The sequence below is a fragment of the Homarus americanus genome, unplaced genomic scaffold, assembly GCF_018991925.1.
Source record: "Homarus americanus isolate GMGI-L3 unplaced genomic scaffold, GMGI_Hamer_2.0 scaffold36970, whole genome shotgun sequence".
Lineage (NCBI taxonomy): Eukaryota > Metazoa > Arthropoda > Malacostraca > Decapoda > Nephropidae > Homarus > Homarus americanus.
This window is the reverse complement of record NW_024740094.1, coordinates 5,577,944-5,599,867: the sequence shown is the minus strand read 5'-3', so window position 1 is coordinate 5,599,867 and position 21,924 is coordinate 5,577,944. Positions and strand designations below refer to the sequence as shown.

Here is a 21,924-nt window from a genome sequence, read left to right as displayed (position 1 = left end):
CAACTTAACTAGTCAACTCGGTGCTCATATCAAAAATTTTTGCTATTAAGGTTATCATAACATCTATATATGTTATCCTAAATTCCACACAACAACGGGGAATGGTCGTCTGGGAGGAGGGCCTCTTGTGGGGGATGGCAGAGTAATAAATAAGGACCCTTATTTTATGATTATTATAATGAGTCATCCATTTCCTTATTTATTATTTTTTCAGGTCTTTGGGGGGATAGCCCACCCGGGCATAAGTCAGCGACCCACATCGGGGCCTAGGGGCAAAAAATAAGAATAAAAATAAATTAGAAATAGAAAAGGATATATTAATCTACACCACGAAGATGCCGGAAAACCATCTTTTTAAAGTGAGGCATTGTATGACTATGGAAACACAGAAGAAGGCAGAGCATTCCACAGTTTGGCTGTGTAAGGAAAAAAGGATGTACTGTAATGGGTTATTCTAGTGTGACCGACAGCCACAGAGAAATGGTGGGCACCACGGGCAAGACGAGGGTGGAAATCACATTTAATTTTAATATTTACCAAAATAGATCATAAAGAATCACAATAGCCCATCCAATGGTCTCCCTTTTGTATAACCTCCTGGAGTCTTCGTGGGACTGAGGACACAAGTTTATAGATGGTGGGTTGGTTCCTCTGAAACTGCTCCCACTCATCCTGGTGTCGGAGGAGCCGGGTCTGTGTGCGCTGCTTTGGCTCCTATGTGCTCACTCTGGGCTCAAATGGTCTCTATAGAGTTGAGGTCTGGGAGTATTCACAAACATTCATAGTAATCTTATAACACAAGCATAGTCCGATACAATATTATATAAATGTAATATTAAATGTTTCATTGAAAAGACAACATAATTCCATTGGTAAAGGAAAAGCTTATATGAATTAATATGAATTTAACCAGTGTAAATGGTTTTAGGGTTTAACTGAAAGAAACTTAATGAATACCGGTATAGACCAGGAGATATGGCTGGCCAGTCCAAAAGCTCAATTTCGTTTGACTTTTCTTAGAACCAGTGTTTCACCGCTCTTGATGTGTGAGCAGGGCAGTTATCCTCTAAGTGAAAAATATTCATTAAACACGGTTTGTTAACACTTAATGATATCATGAATTGGTGACTTCGTATAGTGTGGGCGGTGGGCAGCATCACCTCTTTCAGGAGCTTGAGGTAAGTGTCAGAGGTGAACCGATCATTTATGTCTACTGTTGTTTTCCCATTTATGGCTTCTGTGTAAACATTTTAACGTTTCTAGCGGCAGTTATTGGTGCGCCAACAGTGAAGGGCCCCATGACTTGTTGATGAAATGGTTTTTTTACGTGCCATCACGTGTCTCTCGTGAAGCTTGTCCTTCCAAACTGGGATGCGGTGGTGGACGCCTGCCTCGTGTAGAGACCCAAGTGGAGCCTTACCAACATGCCAGCAAACAATAAATTACTCGCTTCAGCTGGTTTGCCAAGTTCCCAGATTCTTCTCAGCGGGTTAACCAACGCCACAGTCTTCTAGGTGACACCAACCTCCCTTGCAATTTTTGACACGCTAGCCAGCAGCGCTCCATCACCTCATCACCTTGTGGTGATTTTCACAACTCTAATAAACATAATACAAGGTGGACAAATCACATTCAATCGAACAATTCATTCTTATTTTTTCTATCAATTAAGAATGAATAAACATATCTTACGTCCACGGGAGTTAGTGTCAGATCGTGGGAAAGTAGGGGGGAGCGGAGGTAGGTGTGGAGTTGGGGATCTCGCCTCCCTACCAGCCAAGCTGTGAACTGCCTCCATTGTTCTTTTCAACAAGAAGTTCGGGTCGATATTTGTAATTTTATTTAACGTTTTTATTGTTACATGCACACAATTATTCATACAGAATTTAAAAACAAAACAAAAAACAAGAAATGATTATCCCTTTAACTGCACATTATGTCAATGGGACTCATCCCTTTGTGTGCCTTATTTTGAGGATATTCAGATTTCTCAAAATACAATAACAAACATATCAACAGTTACATATGCATGATAATTAATAAAATACAGAGTATAAAAGCTGATTAGTGCACCACAGAAGAGTGAAGTTGAGTGAGCATGGGGTTGGGGGCTGGGAGGGAGAGGGTTTTTGTGGTGGCATAGGACATGTGTACCTGTTTTCTATGATCAACGTCATACATGTTTGGTATAAAATCACGACCATCAGACCACACAATCCAAGGAGTTCCTTGAACTGGGCTCCAATATTCTCCACCTCACTCTTGCTCCCACTATCACTCTCTACCAAAGCCTCGGATTTTCAAATTTGTGATTGGTTTGTGATACTTGCAATTTCTTTTCTTCTTTCCACCATCACTGTGGTTCAGTAGTTTTTCAGCAGCTTCCTCAGCAGTATGCTATTTTTGTCGATACTTTTTACATGGAGGAGTGCTAAGCATTGCCAAGCGGCCACAATAGGTTAACGGACGTGTGTAATCCATCACTGATAAACATTGACTGATGCATTAATTTGGTGGGAAGTGATGCTTGGGTGGCTCGGGACAAGTGGATCGTGAGTGGCCAAGGCATAGGAAGCATCGGGAGTTTGAAAAAATGGTGTGCACACCTTGATCCCTGGTTAGGGACAAGAACAGTTAAAGGTCAAAAACATAAATAGAATGAACATTTCTTACGTCCATGGGAGTTAGCCCACGATTGTGGGAGTTTATTTTTTATGGGGATTAGCCCACCCGGGCACAGGTCACTAACCCACATCGGGGCCTGGGGGTGAAAATGTAATAATAATAATTCATATTATATAAAATTTATAATAAAAATACAAAATTAAAAATAAAATAATAATTCATAGTAAATAAAATTTATAATACAAAATACAAAATTAAAAATGAAATAATAATAATAACACTAATAATAATAAAGAACCATAAAGAAATGTAAAAATGAAAAAAATCAATAGTGAGAAACAATATACAGTACAGTGAACCCTCACTTTACGCGGTCAATTGAACCCACGGCGGCCAGAAGTGAGAAACTCGTAAAGTGAACAACATAACATATGGGATTAATTGAAATAGAGACCGGGCCAACCCCAAACTCCATTTTTTCAGACACAATACCTACTTTGTAGTAAAAATAACTTAATTTTATGATGGTATGCACACACACTTAATAATTAAGAGAAATATCAATAATATTAGGCTTTTAACACTTACATTAGTAGAAAAGATGGCTGGGCACACGGAGACGGGGTTTGGTTCCAGGCAGAGGGCAGATGGCCCTCACCTGTATCACTTGTATCAATTGTATCACTATCCACCACAGAGGCTTGCAGGCTCTTTGTCAAACCCCTCAAAGTCCATATAAGTCCATATTCTCACTATCATTATCACTATCACTGACTTGGGCCGCCTGTGGTGGGTGGCGGAAGAACTCGAATGTTTTTGATGACTGGGCGCACTTTGTGTGCACCCTGCTCTGCCGCCTCCGCGAAAAGGTACACACCCCAGGAAAGTGAGCATCGGTTTCGCAGGGTACCGCGTGAACGTGGGAAACGCAGGAAATGAAACCGCTGAAAGCGGGGTTTACTGTATGCATGTTGTGTTGTCAAAGTAAGAGAAACAATTGAGATCCTGCAATTGTGTGTAAATGTGGCAGAAAGTCAGATGAGCAACCTGGGACTTGGTCACAATTTTTGTGATACCATATGGCAGCAGGGTCTACCATTAGTCAACACATTATGCTTCCAATATCTTCCCAGACAGTAGTACCTCCCTGAAAAATTCTACACTTAACCCTAGATAAGTTATTTGTATTAAATTCCTTGTGATTTGTTTCATCATAGTTTAACAGCTGACCAGGCAGCCCCAGCACCATATTGTATTGGTGTCACCCAGAGGATGATTGTGAGAGAGGAAGAAGCTCTTTATGTAATATAGAACTGCTTTTGGTACAATATCTGTGTTACTGTACAGTATTTATTTATTTTTATTATGGATGATATTTAATATTTATTAAAGAATTTTGGGATCATTTTATGTTTATTTTTTGACCACTGGAAACAAACTAATTACTGTACGTTTTTTTTTTTTTTTTTTTTAGGGAAAAGCCCACCCAGGCACAGGTCATCGACCCACGACGGGGCCTGGGGGGTAAAAAAATTAAAAGTATAAAGAAATTGAAAATAGAGGAGAAAAGGGCTATTTGAACAAGTTAAACTATATGTTAACCCTCACTTTACGCGGTTAATGTAACCCGGAGGGTCCCGAGAAGTGAGGAATGCGTAAAGTGAATAACATAACATATGGGATTAATTGAATTGGAGTCCGGGCCGATCCCCAAACTCCACTTTTTGACGACACACAACTATGTTGTAGTAAAAATTTTATCTTAACTTTATGATGGTATGAAAACAAGTAATATAGACGAGGTTAGGTTAGGAAAGATAAAGGTTAACATAGGAAAATAAAGGTTAGGTTAGAAAACTAAAAATTAGGTGTAACACTTGGTAGTAGAAGAGATGGGTCGGCATACGGGATGGAGGCTGGTTCCGAGGCAGAGGGCAGATTATTGGCCTCAGGTGAATCATTACTAGGTGAATCACCATCACTGTCACTTACAGTTGTCAGGGCTTCCTGGGGTGGTGACCGGGGGAAGCCATTTTACGGAACAATGGATTCGCATAACGGAGTGGCCTTGAGGGATGAAACTGCCGCGGCAGGTCAAGCGTCGCCTTTTCCCTCCCTCCCTCCCTCGGTGGACACGCCATAATACTTTAAGCCAATTACAGCTAGCAGCAGATGGGGTAGGGATGCATGGCCAACCACAGGTCTGATACGCCATATGACGCCAGTGATAACGAACAAAGACACACCTGCTAACCTTCAACGCTGCTTGCCCAAGCGGAGGGAGGAGGAGGGAGAGGCAGGCGGGCGGCTGGCGGGTGGGGCGACCCAAAATAAAGGCCGCTACCGACACTCTCCGTGAATGGGGTTCACGATCACGGAATGTGAGCACGTGAGGTTCTGGCAAGGCACCGCGTTAACGTGGAAACGCGGAATGCGGGACCGCCAGAAAGTGAGGGTTAACTGTACCTGTAATTTACATTTTGATAAATTAGGATGTCTTTTGGTACCTAACCTGTGAATTATTGTGATTCCACTGTATCTACCCCAAACTATGAGTTGAAAAATAACCATAACATTTAGCTAACAGGTGGGGAATAGTTGGAAATTTTCACGCTCGGCCTGGTAGTGAGATCTAAGGGTGGAGGAGAAGAGCCCAGAATAAAGGAGCAAATAACAAGTGTGGTGAAGAGTAGAAAATGTATAATATGTGATAATGGTTTTTTGTTGTTGAGCTTTCAAAAATTTTCAACTTGTTTGTGATTCTTTAATACAAAAACAGTAGTGTTACAGTTCTTCCAGTTTTTATCATGCAGTGAAAAACTATTGATCAACTCCTCGGAAATAACAGACACCTGTCCATTATCCTTAGGGTTTGTCTGATAGGTTTAGGGTGTCCATTATAACTAGGTTCCATTATGTGGCATTTGTTATACTGAGGGCTTACTGTGTGAGTTCATGTAAAAAATTATAAAAGTAAAATAATTCACTCGTGTGAAATTAGTTTATCCAGACCACTCATTGGGCTGGTCTGAAGGCTTTATGCTGGTATTCTTAAAACATTCTTTGCACTGACAGACATTTGGAAAGAATTCCTTGGTGAAATTCATATTCAAGACAACTTCCTTAGTGTGAGAATTCTGTCTGCAAACAGAACAAATTACTGGAACTGGAATGAAATATTTGAACCCTTCCTTCAAAAATTCTTAAACCATTTTATTGTCTCCTATGTTGGATGATGGTGTTTAATAATGATAAATAAGTTGAGCAAAGTCATAATATATTTTTATTAACGTAATACAGTATACAGGTTGTCCAGTTTATTGTGGTATCAATGAATGTTAATAAATTTTTATACAGTTTCTTGTGTCTGTTGTGATATTTATGCCGTCAGTATGTCATTAGTTCACTGCGATGATGTGTTCCTGTGATCTTCCCCAGGAACACATTTTGAAATAATTAAAAAATAAAAATAATCAGCAGAATTTTGCTTAAGCTAATGACTTTTTTTTTGTGATTTCAGAGATGAAATGGTGTACTGTATTTATTGATCAGCTTTCCGCATTTTCAATGAAAATTATTTCTTGTGTAAATTAATTTTAGTGGAGGTTTAAGACAGATTTATTAGCTAGACTTCTACTAGGCTATGTGCCTTTCAAACTTTCCTAACTCAAAAAATATAATTTTCCCAATAAATGATTATCACCATTGAAAAGAGGAGAAGAAACTGGTACAGAAAACATGGTTTCATCTTGGAAATCAGAGAAAGTCACCAACCAAATATTTACATATTTTTTTATTATACTGTACTAAAATTATTTCTGAACACCACAGTGGACTTAAACGAAAATTACCCGAACAGCTAATGTGTAATGTGGTAAAAATGTGGGTCTGTTTACAACTATGAGCCTCCAACATATCAACTGTAGATATGCTGCTTCTCACAGAGGAACAGAACTACCAACAAAAGAATTCAACTTTCCGATGCAAAGAATTTTTTATGCATAGTGGAGGAATTTATCATTATTATTTTTTAAGAGTACCAGCATTAGTTTTATTCAGTTTTGGTAATTTAATATGTTACTGGGCAGTGGTTACATATCATGATAAAGTTGGTTGATGAATTGTATCATAGTGTTGGTTGATATTATTCCATTGGGGTTAACTTCAGTTGGAAATTTAAAAATCTTCCTATGGCCAAGGCCAAAACCCCTGATGATGAGCCCAAGAATGTGGCTGAATACTTCCTCCAGTATGTGGCCACTATTTCCCATCTCAGATTCATATAAAACATAAAGTCAAACTTAATTTGTTTCCTTTAAACAGTCAGTGAATTTGTCAGAATTCAATCAGGGGAAGTCAGGGAATTTTTTTTCAAATTTCTGTGGTAATTCTATAGCACCTTTCATTGAACAGATTTTGTCCAAGTAAGAATTCTCTACAGTAATGTTGTCTTGTGAACCTGATTGCCCTCACATCATGAAATTTTTAAATTTTTGTAATATTTCCATGAGTTATTTCTAGATGCTGTGACTCACTCGGTTATTTCCTACCTGACTACAGTGACTCGGTGTCATGAAATTTATGTACCATTTTGTTCACTCTTAATTATCAGTTTTTCATTGACATGGACATATAAATTTTTTACAGTAATGGCCAGGTTCATGTTAGTAACCACTGTTTCATATTCTGTACATGTTAATGATCTTCGACTGGGTTTTACTTACATGTCTCAAGGCCCTTTGATGTCCCAACAAGTCTCTTTCTACTTTATATTTGTACAGGAATATTAACATTGTACTGTATTTGTCTGTTCATTCAGAGGGTAGAGGGTGACAGCTTACTCACTGGAAGGAAGAAGTGGACCAATACAATAATCAGGGCATCTCCCTCAGAGGGAAGATCTGGAGGAGTGAAGCATCTTAGATAAGATCAATCATTCAGATATTTCTATGCCAGTGTTTTCTCTGTTACATTTCTTAAATATACTGATTCAAACCTTAATGTAAACATATCTTGTTCTCTTCATTCAACAAAACTCTCACAATCTGTCTCCACCTAAAGTATTCAACATGAACTCTTTGGGCATTCACATTCATCATTCTGTAATACATCAACCTACATACCTCTACCATAGTGTACATCTTTTTTTATTAAAATTCTGTAATGAGTGAATAATGTGCACATGCCAGCATGATTTGTTTTCACATCTCCAGCCTTCTCTCATACTGTAGTGCATAAACCATGTATTATAACAGCCTCTGCTGCCTCATAAAACATGTGTTATGACAGCCTCTGTTGCCTGTTAAGACATGTGTTATGACAGCCTCTGTTGTCTGTTAAGACATGTGTTACGACAGCCTCTGTTGCCTGTTAAAACATGTATTATGACAGCCTCTGTTGCCTGTTAAAACATGTATTATGACAGCCTCTGTTGTCTGTTAAGACATGTGTTATGACAGCCTCTGTTGCCTGTTAAAACATGTATTATGACAGCCTCTGTTGCCTGTTAAAACATGTATTATGACAGCCTCTGTTGCCTGTTAAAACATGTATTATGACAGCCTCTGTTGTCTGTTAAGACATGTATGACAGCCTCTGTTGTCTGTTACACATGTATTATGACAGCCTCTGTTGTCTGTTAAAACATGTATTATGACAGCCTCTGTTGTCTGTTAAGACAAGTGTTATGACAGCCTCTGTTGTCCTGTTAAAACATGTATTATGACAGCCTCTGTGCCTGTTAAGCACATGTGTTATGACAGCCTCTGTGCCTGTTAAAACATGTGTTATGACAGCCTCTGTTGTTGAAACATGTATTATGACAGCCTCTGTTGCCTGTTAAGACATGTATTATGACAGCCTCGTGCCTGTTAAGACATGTATTATGACAGCCTCTGTTGCCTGTTAAGACATGTATTATGACAGCCTCTGTGTCTGTTACAGGCAGCCTCTGTTGTCTGTTAAGACAAGTGTTATGACAGCCTCTGTTGTCTGTTATGACAGCCTCTGTTGTCTGTTAAAACATGTGTTATGACAGCCTCTGTTGCCTGTTAAAACATGTGTTATGACAGCCTCTGTTGCCTGTTAAAACATGTGTTATGACAGCCTCTGTTGTCTGTTAAGACATGTATTATGACAGCCTCTGTTGCCTGTTAAGACATGTATTATGACAGCCTCTGTTGCCTGTTAAGACATGTATTATGACAGCCTCTGTTGTCTGTTATGACATGTATTATGACAGCCTCTGTTGCCTGTTAAAACATGTATTATGACAGCCTCTGTTGTCTGTTAAGACATGTGTTATGACAGCCTCTGTTGTCTGTTAAAACATGTATTATGACAGCCTCTGTTGCCTGTTAAAACATGTATTATGACAGCTCTGTTGGAACATGTGTTTATGACAGCCTTGCTTCTGTTAAGACATGTATTATGACAGCCTCTGTTGCCTGTTAAACATGTATTATGACCTCCTGTGTACGTTAAGACATGTATTATGACAGCCTCTGTTGCCTGTTAAAACATGTATTATGACAGCCTCTGTTGTCTGTTAAGACATATATATGACAGCCTCTGTTGTCTGTTAAGACATGTATTATGACAGCCTCTGTTGTCTGTTAAGACATGTATTATGACAGCCTATGTTGTCTGTTAAGACATGTGTTATGACAGCCTCTGTTGCCTGTTAAAAGCGGCCTCTGTTGCCTGTTAAGACATGTGTTATGACAGCCTCTGTTGCCTGTTAAAACATGTATTATGACAGCCTCTGTTGCCTGTTAAAACATGTATTGAGCCTCTGTTGCCTGTTAAAACATGTATTATGACAGCTCTGTTGTCTGTTAAGACATGTGTTATGACAGCCTCTGCTGTCTTTTAAGACATGTATTATGACAGCCTCTGTTGTCTGTTAAGACATGTATTATGACAGCCTCTGTTGTCTGTTAAGACATGTATTATGACAGCCTCTGTTGTCTGTTAAGACATGTGTTATGACAGCCTCTGTTGTCTGTTAAGACATGTATTATGACAGCCTCTGTTGTCTGTTAAGACATGTATGACAGCCTCTGTTGCCTGTTAAAACATGTGTTATGACAGCCTCCTGTTGTCTGTTAGACATGTATTATGACAGCCTCTGTTTTTATTATACATGTATTATGACACCTCTGTTGCCTGTTAAAACATGTATTATGACAGCCTCTGTTGTCTGTTAAAACATGTTTTATGACAGCCTCTGTTGCCTGTTAAAACATGTATTATGACAGCCTCTGTTGCCTGTTATGACATGTATTATGACAGCCTCTGTTGCCTGTTAAGACATGTGTTATGACAGCCTCTGTTGTGTTTAAACATTACTGTATGACAGCCTCTGTTGCTTGTTAAAACATGTATTATGACAGTCTCTGTTGTCTGTTAAAACATGTATTATGACAGCCTCTGTTGCCTGTTAAAACATGTATTATGACAGCCTCTGTTGCCTGTTAAAACATGTATTATGACAGCCTCTGTTGCCTGTTAAGACATATATTATGACAGCCTCTGTTGCTTGTTAACATGTATTATGACAGCCTCTGTTGCCTGTTAAAACATGTGTTATGACAGCCCTGTGCCTGTTAACTGTATTATGACAGCCTCTGTTGCTGTTAAAACATGTATTCTGTCGTCTGTTGCCTGAAAACATGTATTATGACCTCTGTTGTCTGTTAAAACATGTATTATGACAGCCTCTGTTGCCTGTTAAAACATGTATTATGACAGCCTCTGTTGCCTGTTAAAACATGTGTTATGACAGCCTCTGTTGCCTGTTAAAACATGTATTATGACAGCCTCTGTTGCCTGTTAAACAATTATGACAGCCTCTGTTGCCAATGTATTATGACAGCCTCTGTTGCCTGTTAAAACATGTATTATGACAGCCTCTGTTGCCTGTTGAAACATGTATTGACAGCCTCTGTTGCCTGTTAAACAGTATTTGACAGCCTCTGTTGTCTGTTAAAACATGTATTATGACAGCCTCTGTTGCCTGTTAAAAACTGTATGACAGCCTGTGTTAAAACATGTGCTCTGTTGCCTGTTAAAACATGTGACAGCCTCTGTTGCCTGTTAAAACATGTATTATGACAGCCTCTGTTGCCTGTTAAAACATTATGACAGCCTCTGTTGCCTGTTAAACATGTATTATGAGGCCTCTGTTGCCTGTTAAAACATGTATTATGACAGCCTCTGTTGCCTGTTAAATGTATTATGACAGCCTCTGTTGCTTTTTAAACATGCTGTATTATGACTCTGTTGCCTGTTAAAACATGTTTGACATCAAAATATGACAGCCTCTGTTGCCTGTTAAAACATGTATTATGACAGCCTCTGTTGCCTGTTAAACATGTATTATGACAGCCTCTGTTGCCTGTTAAGACATGTATGCAGCCTCTGTTGCTTGTTTAAACATGTACTGTATTATGACAGCCTCTGTTGCCTGTTAAAACATGTATTATGACAGCCTCTTTGCTGTTAAAACATGTATTATGACAGCCTCTGTTGCCTGTTAAAACATGTATTATGACAGCCTCTGTTCCTGTTATGACATGTATTATGACAGCCTCTGTTGTCTGTTAAGACATGTATTATGACAGCCTCCTGTTGCCTGTTAAGACATGTATTATGACAGCCTCGTGCCTGTTAAAACATGTATTATACAGCCTCTGTTGTCTGTTAAAACATGTATTATGACAGCCTCTGTTGCCTGTTAAAACATGTATTATGACAGCCTCTGTTGTCTGTTAAAACATGTATTATGACAGCCTCTGTTGCCTGTTAAAACATGTATTATGACAGCCTCTGTTGCCTGTTAAAACATGTATTATGACAGCCTCTGTTGCCTGTTAAGACATATTATAGCCTCTGTTGCTTGTTTAACATGTACTGTATTATGACAGCCTCTGTTGCCTGTTAAAACATGTATTATGACAGCCTCTGTGCCTGTTAAAACATGTAGCCTCTGTTGTCTGTTAAAACATGTATTATGACAGCCTCTGTTGCCTGTTAAAACATATTTATGACAGCCTCTGTTGCCTGTTAAAACATGTATTATGACAGCCGATGTTGCCTGTTATGACATGTATTGCAGCCTCTTGCCTGTTAAAACATGTATTATGACAGCCTCTGTTGTCTGTTAAAACATGTTTATGACAGCCTCTGTTGCCTGTTAAGACATGTGTTATGACAGCCTCTGTTGCCTGTTAAAACATGTATGACAGCCTCTGTGCCTGTTAAGACATGTGTTATGACAGCCTCCTGTCTTTAAAACATGTATTATGACAGCCTCTGTTGTCTGTTAAGACATGTGTTATGGCAGCCTCGTCTGTTAAGACATGTGTTATGACAGCCTCTGTTGCCTGTTATGAATGTATTATGACAGCCTCTGTTGCCTGTTATGACATGTATTTTGAAAGCCTCTGTTGTCTGTTAAAACATGTATTATGACAGCCTCTGTTGCCTGTTATGATATATATTATGACAGCCTCTGTTGCCTGTTAAAACATATTATGACAGCCTCTGTTGCCTGTTATGACATGTATTATAGGCTCTGTTGCCTGTTAAAACATGTATTATGACAGCCTCTGTTGCCTGTTATGACATGTATTATGACAGCCTCTGTTGTCTGTTAAAACATGTATTATGACAGCCTCTGTTGCCTGTTAATTCATGTACTGTATTATGACAGCCTTTGTTGCCTGTTAAATATGTTATGACAGCCTCTGTTGCCTGTTAAAACATGTATTATGACAGCCTCTGTTGCCTGTTAGGACATGTATTTTGACAGCCTCTGTTGCCTGTTATGACATGTATTATGACAGCCTCTGTTGCCTGTTAAAACATGTATTATGACAGCCTCTGTTGCCTGTTAAAACATGTATTATGACAGCCTCTGTTGTCTGTTAAGACATGTGTTATGATAGCCTCTGTTGCCTGTTAATTCATGTACTGTATTATGACAGCCTCTGTTGCCTGTTAAAATATGTTATGACAGCCTCTGTTGCCTGTTAAAACATGTATTATGACAGCCTCTGTTGCCTGTTAGACATGTATTTTGACAGCCTCTGTTGCCTGTTAGACATGTATTATGACAGCCTCTGTTGCCTGTTAAAACATGTATTATGACAGCCTCTGTTGCCTGTTAAAACATGTATTATGACAGCCTCTGTTGCCTGTTAAAACATGTATTATGACTGCCTCTGTTGCCTGTTAATTCATGTACTGTATTATGACAGCCCTGTTGCCTGTTAAAATATGTTGACAGCCTCTGTTGCCTGTTGAAACATGTATTATGACAGCCTCTGTTGCCTGTTAAAACATGTATTATGACAGCCTCTGTTGCCTGTTAAAACATGTACAGCCCTGTTGCCTGTTAAGACATGTATTATACAGCTCTGTTGCCTGTTAAAACATGTATGACAGCTGCCTGTTAAAACATGTATATGACAGCCCTGTTGCCTGTTAAAACATGTATTATGACAGCCTCTGTTGCCTGTTAAAACATGTATTATGACATCCTCTGTTGCCTGTTAAAATATGTTATGACAGCCTTGTTGCCTGTTAAACATGTATTATGACAGCCTCTGTTGCCTGTTAGGACATGTATTTTGACAGCCTCTGCCTGTTAAGACATGTATTATGACAGCCTTGTTGCCTGTTAAAACATGTATTATGACAGCCTCTGTTGCCTGTTAAAACATGTATTATGACAGCCTCTGTTGCCTGTTAAAACATGTATTATGACTGCCTCTGTTGCCTGTTAATTCATGTACTGTATTATGACAGCCCTCTGTTGCCTGTTAAAATATGTTATGACAGCCTCTGTTGCCTGTTAAAACATGTATTATGACAGCCTCTGTTGCCTGTTAAAACATGTATTATGACAGCCTCTGTTGCCTGTTAGGACATGTATTTGACAGCCTCTGGTTCCTTTAAGACATGTATAGACAGCCTCTGTTGCCTGTTAAAACATGTATTATGACTGCCCCTGTTGCCTGTTAGAATATGTTATAACAGCCTCTGTTGCCTGTTACATGTATTTTGACAGCCTCGTTGCCTGTTAAAATATTATGACAGCCACTGTTGCCTGTTAAAACATGTACTGTATTATGACAGCCTCTGTTGCCTGTTAAAATATGTTATGACAGCCTCTGTTGCCTGTTAAAACATGTACTGTATTATGACATCTGTTGCCTGTTAAAATATGTATTATGACAGCCCCAGTTGCCTGTTAAAACATGTACTGTATTGTGACAGCCTTGTTGCCTGTTAAAACATGTACTGTATTGTGACAGCCTCTGTTGCCTGTTAAAACATGTACTGTATTATGACAGCCTCTGTTGCCTGTTAAAACATGTATTATGACAGCCTCTGTTCCTGTTACGATATGATTAGACAGCCTCTGTTGCCTGTTATGACATGTATTATGACAGCCTCTGTTGCCTGTTAAACATGTATTATGACAGCCTCTGTTGTCTGTTAACATGTATTATGACAGCCTTGTTGCCTGTTATGACATGTATTATGACAGCCTGTTGCCTGTTAAAACATGTATTATGACAGCCTCTGTTGCCTGTTAAAACAGGTAATTTTATTGTAAGCCTCTGTTGCCTGTTAAACATGTATTATGACAGCCTCTGTTGCCTGTTATGACATGTATTATGACAGCCTCTGTTGCCTGTTATGACATGTATTATGACAGCCTCTGTTGCCTGTTAAAACATGTATTATGACACTTGTTGCCTGTTATGACATGTATTATGACAGCCTCTGTTGCCTGTTAAAAACAAGTTATGACAGCCTCTGTTGCCTGTTAAAACATGTACTGTATTATGACAGCCTCTGTTGCCTGTTAAAACATGTACTGTATTGTAGAGCCCTGTTGCCTGTTAAAACATGTAATGATATGACAGCCTCTGTTGCCTGTTAAAACATGTTATGACAGCTCTGTTGCCTGTTATACATGTTTTGACAGCCCTGTTGCCTGTTAAGACATGTATTATGACAGCCTCTGTTGCCTGTTATGACATGTATTATGACAGCCCTGTGTGCCTGTTAAAACATGTATTATGACAGCCTCTTGCCTGTTAAAACATGTACTGTATTATGACAGCCTCTGTTGCCTGTTAGGACATGTATTTTGACAGCCCCTGTCTGTTACATGTATTATGCTCTGTTTCCTGTTAAATATGTATTATGACAGCCCTGTTGCCTGTTAAAATATGTATTATGACAGCCTCTGTTGTTTGTTTAAACATGTACTGTATTATGACAGCCCTTGTTGCCTGTTAAAATATGTTATGACAGCCTCTGTTGCCTGTTAAAACTTGTACTCATTATGACAGCCTCTGTTGCCTGTTAAGACATGTATTATGACAGCCTCTGTTGCCTGTTTAAACATGTACTGTATTATGACAGCCTCTGTTGCCTGTTAAAACATGTATTATGACAGCCTCTGTTGCCTGTTAAAACATGTATTATGACAGGCTCTTTTGCCTGTTAAAACATGTATTATGACAGCCTCTGTTGTCTGTTAAAACATGTATTATGACAGCCTCTGTTGCCTGTTAAAACATGTATTATGACAGCCTCTGTTGCCTGTTAAAACATGTATTATGACAGCCTCTGTTGCTCATACAAAACATGTATTATGACAGCCTTGTTGCCTGTTAAAACATGTATTATGACAGCTCTATTGCATGTTAAAACATGTATTATGACAGCCTCTGTTGCTCTGTTAAAACATGTGTATTATGACAGTTCTATTGCATGTTAAAACATGTATTATGACAGCCTCTGTTGCCTGTTAAAAATATGTATTATGACAGCCTCTGTTGCTCGTTGAAACATGTATTACCCAGCCTCTGTTGCCTGTTGAAACATGTATTATGACAGCCTCTATTGCATGTTAAATCATGTATTATGACAGCCTCTGTTGCCTGTTAAAACATGTATTATGACAGCCTCTATTGCATGTTAAAACATGTATTATGACAGCCTCTGTTGCCTGTTAAAACATGTATTATGACAGCCTCTGTTGCCTGTTGAAACATGTATTATGACAGCCTCTGTTGCCTGTTGAAACATGTATTATGACAGCCTCTATTGCATGTTAAATCATGTATTATGACAGGCTCTTTTGCCTGTTAAAACATGTATTATGACAGGCTCTTTTGCCTGTTAAAACATGTACTGTATTATGACAGCCTCTATTGCATGTTAAAACATGTATTATGACAGGCTCTTTTGCCTGTTAAAACATGTACTGTATTATGACAGGCTCTTTTGCCTGTTAAAACATGTACTGTATTATGACAGCCTCTATTGCATGTTAAAACATGTATTATGACAGGCTCTTTTGCCTGTTAAAACATGTATTATGACAGGCTCTTTTGCCTGTTAAAACATGTACTGTATTATGACAGCCTCTGTTGCCTGTTAAAACATGTATTATGACAGCCTCTTTTGCCTGTTAAAACATGTGTTATGACAGCCTCTGTTGCCTGTTACATGTGTTATGACAGCCTCTGTTGCCTGTTAAAACATGTATTATGACAGCCTCTGTTGCCTGTTAAAACATGTATTATGACAGCCTCTGTTGCCTGTTAAAACATGTATTATGACAGCCTCTGTTGTCTGTTAAAACATGTATTATGACAGCCTCTGTTGCCTGTTAAAACATGTATTATGACAGCCTCTTTTGCCTGTTAAAACATGTACTGTATTATGACAGCCTCTGTTGCCTGTTAAAACATGTATTATGACAGCCTCTGTTGCCTGTTAAGACATGTATTATGACAGCCTCTGTTGCCTGTTAAAACATGTATTATGACAGCCTCTGTTGCCTGTTAAAACAGGTTCTGTATTATGACAGCCTCTGTTGGCTTTTAACCATGTACAATCAAAGATAAAAGTTCTGTCGTAGTTTTGTCCGAAGACTAAATATACCGGTAACTCTTGAAACATTATGAGAGCCGTATCACAAGGTAGAATGCACCAAAAGTTTTAGCCCTTCGGCATATGTTTTCACCAAATTTCACAACACGACTTTTGTCTTTCATTTTACATACAATCTAATATTTCTTTACCCTCTTGTTGGAGGGAAGAAGCCAAGGTTGAAGAAAGGCCAAGCAAACAGACATACACTATGCTTTGTGCTGTTTTTATATATTAATATTCATAAAATAATTATAGCCTTACTAACATACCATATCTTGTCAATGTTTTGAATCATATTCCATACCTGTGTGTTTTGCCCGAGTGACTGTTGAGGTGGTGGTGTGTGAGCCCCACCGTCATTGTGCCTCATTAACAAACCACTGAACGAGTGTATGTCTGTTTGTTTGGCTTATCTTCAACCCTGGTTTCACCATCCCTCCAGCAGGGGTGGTAAAGAAACTTTGGATTGTGACTGTTATGACAGCCTCTAGTCTCCTACTGTGTGTATTTTTGAGACCTTCAATTACTGCTTCTGGGGTGAAAGCAGTAAACAAGTACAGTCTGGTGTTAAAAGATATTAATAATCTTTGTCTTTAATCTTAATCTTAACCCCTTCATTATGGGGATATAATTTTAATATTTCATTTGGCTAATGACAAACTGTTTTATTCAGCTAAGAAGGGACCCCGTACACAAGGGGTTAGTAGACTACAGGGATATCTCCATTAGCAGGAATAATTGGTGCAGAGCACTTCCAGGGATGAGAGATTTCCGGGTAACGAGATGACTCTATGCCAGAAAAAATCCCTCATTCCCGTAATTTTTTGGAACTTTCTTGGTACAGTGGTTCCCTCGGTTAACGAGCACAATCCGTTCTAGAAGGTTGCTTGTTAATCGAAAAACTCATTAACCGAAACCATTGTTTCAATGGGTTTTAGGGTAATTGGTTCCAGCTCACCGAAAATTGCCTAAATTCAACAAAAAGGGTAGAAAAATGCACTTACTTTGAGGTGTGTATGTAGAAGGCTCCTGGGTGATGATGATGATGATGGGAATTAGAATGGGGGTGGAGGAGAAGGGAGAAGAGAAGGCATTGGGGTGGAAGAGAAGTCACCCCATGGTGCCATTTCACCCTTAAAATTTTAGTTCTCTTGGTGTAATTCAAGATTATTTTCTTTAAATCAACACTGCACTGCATTATATATTGTCAACATGAAAAATAAATTTCAAAATGACCAATAATTTGTTTGCAAACACAGAAAAAAAGCATTTAGTTGAAGAGAGTCTCAAGCAAGATGTTACCTCCACTGAAAAGACACAAAGACTGACGCCTGTATGGTGTGTTGAGAGGCTGGATGGCGTGCATAAAACTAGTTTCATTACCTTCAATTATGTTCAATAATTGTTAAAATGACTAAACAATTTATTATTAAACTTTTAAAATTATTGAATAGTTAAACTTCTTGATATTTGCTAAAATGAATAAGGAATTTAAGCCCTAGAACCGATTACTGTATTGGCGGACTAATACTACAGCTGGTGGACCGCCAAATGCAAGCGAAAACATGTTCAGGTCGGCTTGTAAGAAATTCGTTAATCGAGGGATTGCTCGTTAACCAAAGTTAAGAATCTTATGGAAGGTAACTCGTTAACCGAAATCTCATTAACCGAGGCGCTCACCGAGGGACCACTGTATTGTATTGGGAAAATTTTCTCTGAAGTTCCAGAAATTGCTCATTGCATCATCTCCCCAAGCCTGAAAGAAATCCCCCATCCCCGGAATTTTCTGGGTACCCCAAACTTTTTTTCAGAATTTCCGGAAAATGCGCTTGATTTTCGTCTCTCAAACCCGGAAAAAACATCCCCCATCCCTGGAATTTTCCAGGTACTACTGGAAAAAATTTTCTTGGAATTTTCTAGAAAATGTGCCCCTTGGAAAACCATTCCCAAAGCTGAAATTTTCTGGAAAAATCTGGCTTTGGGAATGATTTTCCTAAAAAATTTAAATTCCAGCTATTGGAGAGTTCTGATTAAGAGGGATTTCGGCTAGCGGAGATATTACTGTATCTCCACTAAAGCAGTCACTACTCCTGACTTCCTGCTCTGTTTCTTAACTAGAACCTTTCATTATCTCTAACACACTTTAATAGTATTGTTTAAGAAAGATAATTATCTTTAGTATCATAGTAATAAATTTTCCCTGGCATAAGTTTGGATTATCCCTGGCCTGTAATGATATGATAATTTTCAATGAAATAATAGAACAAATATGTTGAAATTTGCAGAGTTACTGTGAGCAGATTCAGAGATGTCCCTCTGTTTGGTCCTATGATGCCTGAAGGAGCAACTTTTCCCAAGTCTAAAACTTTTACTGATTTCCTCTTGGCAAAGGGTAAGTGTGTTACTTTGCTTAACTAACTTAGTCATACAAAAAGGAAATGATATGTATGGTACTTGATATGCTGGCTATGGTAAGCTTAAGAAGGTTAAAGTTGCAGAGCATATTGTAGGTTATTGATTAGATAATCTCACACTACTTTCTGTAAATGGACTCTGAAATTTATCAGCTGTATACTTATTGCATTTATTATTTATTTTGCCTCATCTATTAATGCTCATTTGCTTTTTTTTTTAACTTAACTTATTTTAGGGTCAAATTTTCTGTGATCACTATTGGTTTTATTTTTATAGTGAAGCAGGAGGAAGGTTACAGTACTTTGATGTGTATATTGAGGGTTAACATTGGTTTCCACAGTACAATGTGTGAAGATATGCAGTGGCCAAGTTGTTGCATGTGCCACTGTGCTTTTAAGTGCAACAGCCATCATACTGAATCTTGATAAATGAAGAGAAAGTGCCTGATATAAGATAAAAGAGGGAAAGAGAAATTTGTGTCTTTCAGTAAACACTATGTGGCTCAATCAAACTGGAAAGTTTGTTGAAAGACTTAAACAATATATGGTAGATGTGTAGCATTTGTGGATTTATAGAGATTGAACACACTAACAGGTCAGTATGAATTATTGTTAAGCATATTTAATGTTGAGTACAAATTGAACACACTAACAGGTCAGTATGAATTATTGTTAAGCATATTTAATGTTGAGTACAAATTGAACACACTAACAGGTCAGTATGAATTATTGTTAAGCATATTTAATGTTGAGTACAAATTGAACACACTAACAGGTCAGTATGAGTTATTGTTAAGCATATTTAATGTTGAGTACAAATTGAACACACTAACAGGTCAGTATGAATTATTGTTAAGCATATTTAATGTTGAGTACAAATTGAACACACTAACAGGTCAGTATGAATTATTGTTAAGCATATTTAATGTTGAGTACAAATTGAACACACTAACAGGTCAGTATGAGTTATTGTTAAGCATATTTAATGTTGAGTACAAATTGAACACACTAACAGGTCAGTATGAATTATTGTTAAGCATATTTAATGTTGAGTACAAATATTAATGGGACTATAGGAAGGGACAAAGATTTTGCCAGCTCGGTGAAATGCAGATTTATTAAACTTTTTAAATATTAACGTGGTAGTCCCTGTCTTCTCTCTATGTACAGTACAGTAAAGTCTCGAATAATGACGGTAATGTGTTATTCAATATTTCAGTGTAAGGTGAATCAATAATTACCATTAAAATAAAGCAATAATAATGAGATGCATTCCAAAGTCTGACCTTTTCATATCTTTTGTGTGGCATTTTACCCTCTTTTCCACCCAACAATAAAATTAATGAAAAATGCAAACTATATTCTTTAAATAATGTTTATGAATGCTCCTTATACAATATAAATCAATTGTAATAATAATATGGTCACACAAGAGGAGATGGGACGCCATTGTTGTTATCAGTGTTTACACCCATAATGTCAGTTATCCATCTGAAACTGAAGAAAATAAGACCCTGGTTGTTGCTGTAGTAAAATTAATGTAGACAAATAAGTATGTTTTAATTAATGTTATTTAATGTACAGTAGAAGTAACCGCTGATGGTAAACAAAAAAAATGAGAGACTGATCGTGGAATGCCAACGTATATACAGTACGTGCGCACTCAAGGAAATGGCGTCATTTATCTTATTAAAAATATATACTAAAGATTCATTATTGTTTATTACTGAATATGTAATTGATTAAATTAATCTTTATATATGCGAAATGAACAATACAATTCATTAATAATACGTAGAATATTAAAGCACACAAGAGGAGACAAGACGGCATTGTTTTTGTGAGTGTTTAAACCCGTCGAGGGTTCTACATATGAAACTGAAGAAAATAAGACCCTGGTTGTAGCTGTAGCAAAATTAATGTAAAGAAAATTAATATGTATAATTAATGTTACTTTATGTTAATAAATGGAACAATAGAAGTAGCTAACCATTAATAGCAAAGAAAAATGTGAGACGGATTGCGCAACGCCAACGTATGTAAGTGCATACATTTGAAAACATATTGTCATTTCTCTACATAAGAATATGAAAGCAACACTTACAACTGTTCATATATCTTTTAAATGATATTTACGAATGTAAAACAAAAATTGTACTCACCAATAGTGGTAAAGTCTAAAACATAAGGACAGCCAATGAATGTTGTGTGAGTTTTTACTCAGATGACGAAGTCATCATGTTCATCTCTGGCTGAAGCTGTAGCTTTCCATAAAGATGCCATAGCTGTTGCTGAAGCTGTTGCTGAAACTGTAGTTGTTGCTGAAGCTGCAGCTAAAGCTGAATTTGATGGTGTAGCTGAAGTTGATGGTTTAGGCCTTTGAATAATAAAGCTGTCGAAAGAACCTTGCACAGCTGCTTTCTTTTCTCCTTATACATCTTTATGTAGAAGTCATATGCATTTTTCACATCCTTGTTAATTTTAATGCTTTGTTCTGTTAATGAATCCACTTCAGAAAATATGTTCATTGCTTGCTCCATATAATATCCACAGACCTGTCACCCTTTTCGTGTCGTTTTAACACATCTAGTTTCTTAGTTAAGCTTATACACTTTCTTTTAGCTTTTGAACCAGCACTACCATCACTTGCTCTCTTGTTCATGTTGAATAGTGACGCAAAAATGCCATAAGAGACCTAAGAAAGTTTTTCTTCTTTTCCTGTTCAGATGCATGAAAACAAAGGGCTCGCCTGCTGCGACTGTTTATACTTGTGATGCTGGCGTCACCACTCACAAGCCTGGCGGCCTCCGTGCGCAAGGCCTGATTTTTTTTTCTTAAATACATACCGGATTTAGTTATTATTTATATGAGAATGTAATTTTATTTTATAATTTCTTTCTATTTTTGTCGTAAATGCAAA

The 21,924-nt window shown here is 37.8% G+C and overlaps 1 protein-coding gene across 1 annotated transcript in view; it reads left to right on the top strand.

Moving 5' to 3' along the window:
• LOC121875091 (signal-induced proliferation-associated 1-like protein 1) overlaps positions 1 to 21,924 on the top strand; it is a 206,041-nt gene that overhangs the window by 69,668 nt on the left and 114,449 nt on the right. The window contains exon 8 of the mRNA XM_042379436.1: positions 18,876 to 18,982. Within this exon, the coding sequence (XP_042235370.1) occupies positions 18,876 to 18,982 (107 nt within the window). The remainder of the gene's footprint in view (positions 1 to 18,875; positions 18,983 to 21,924) is intronic.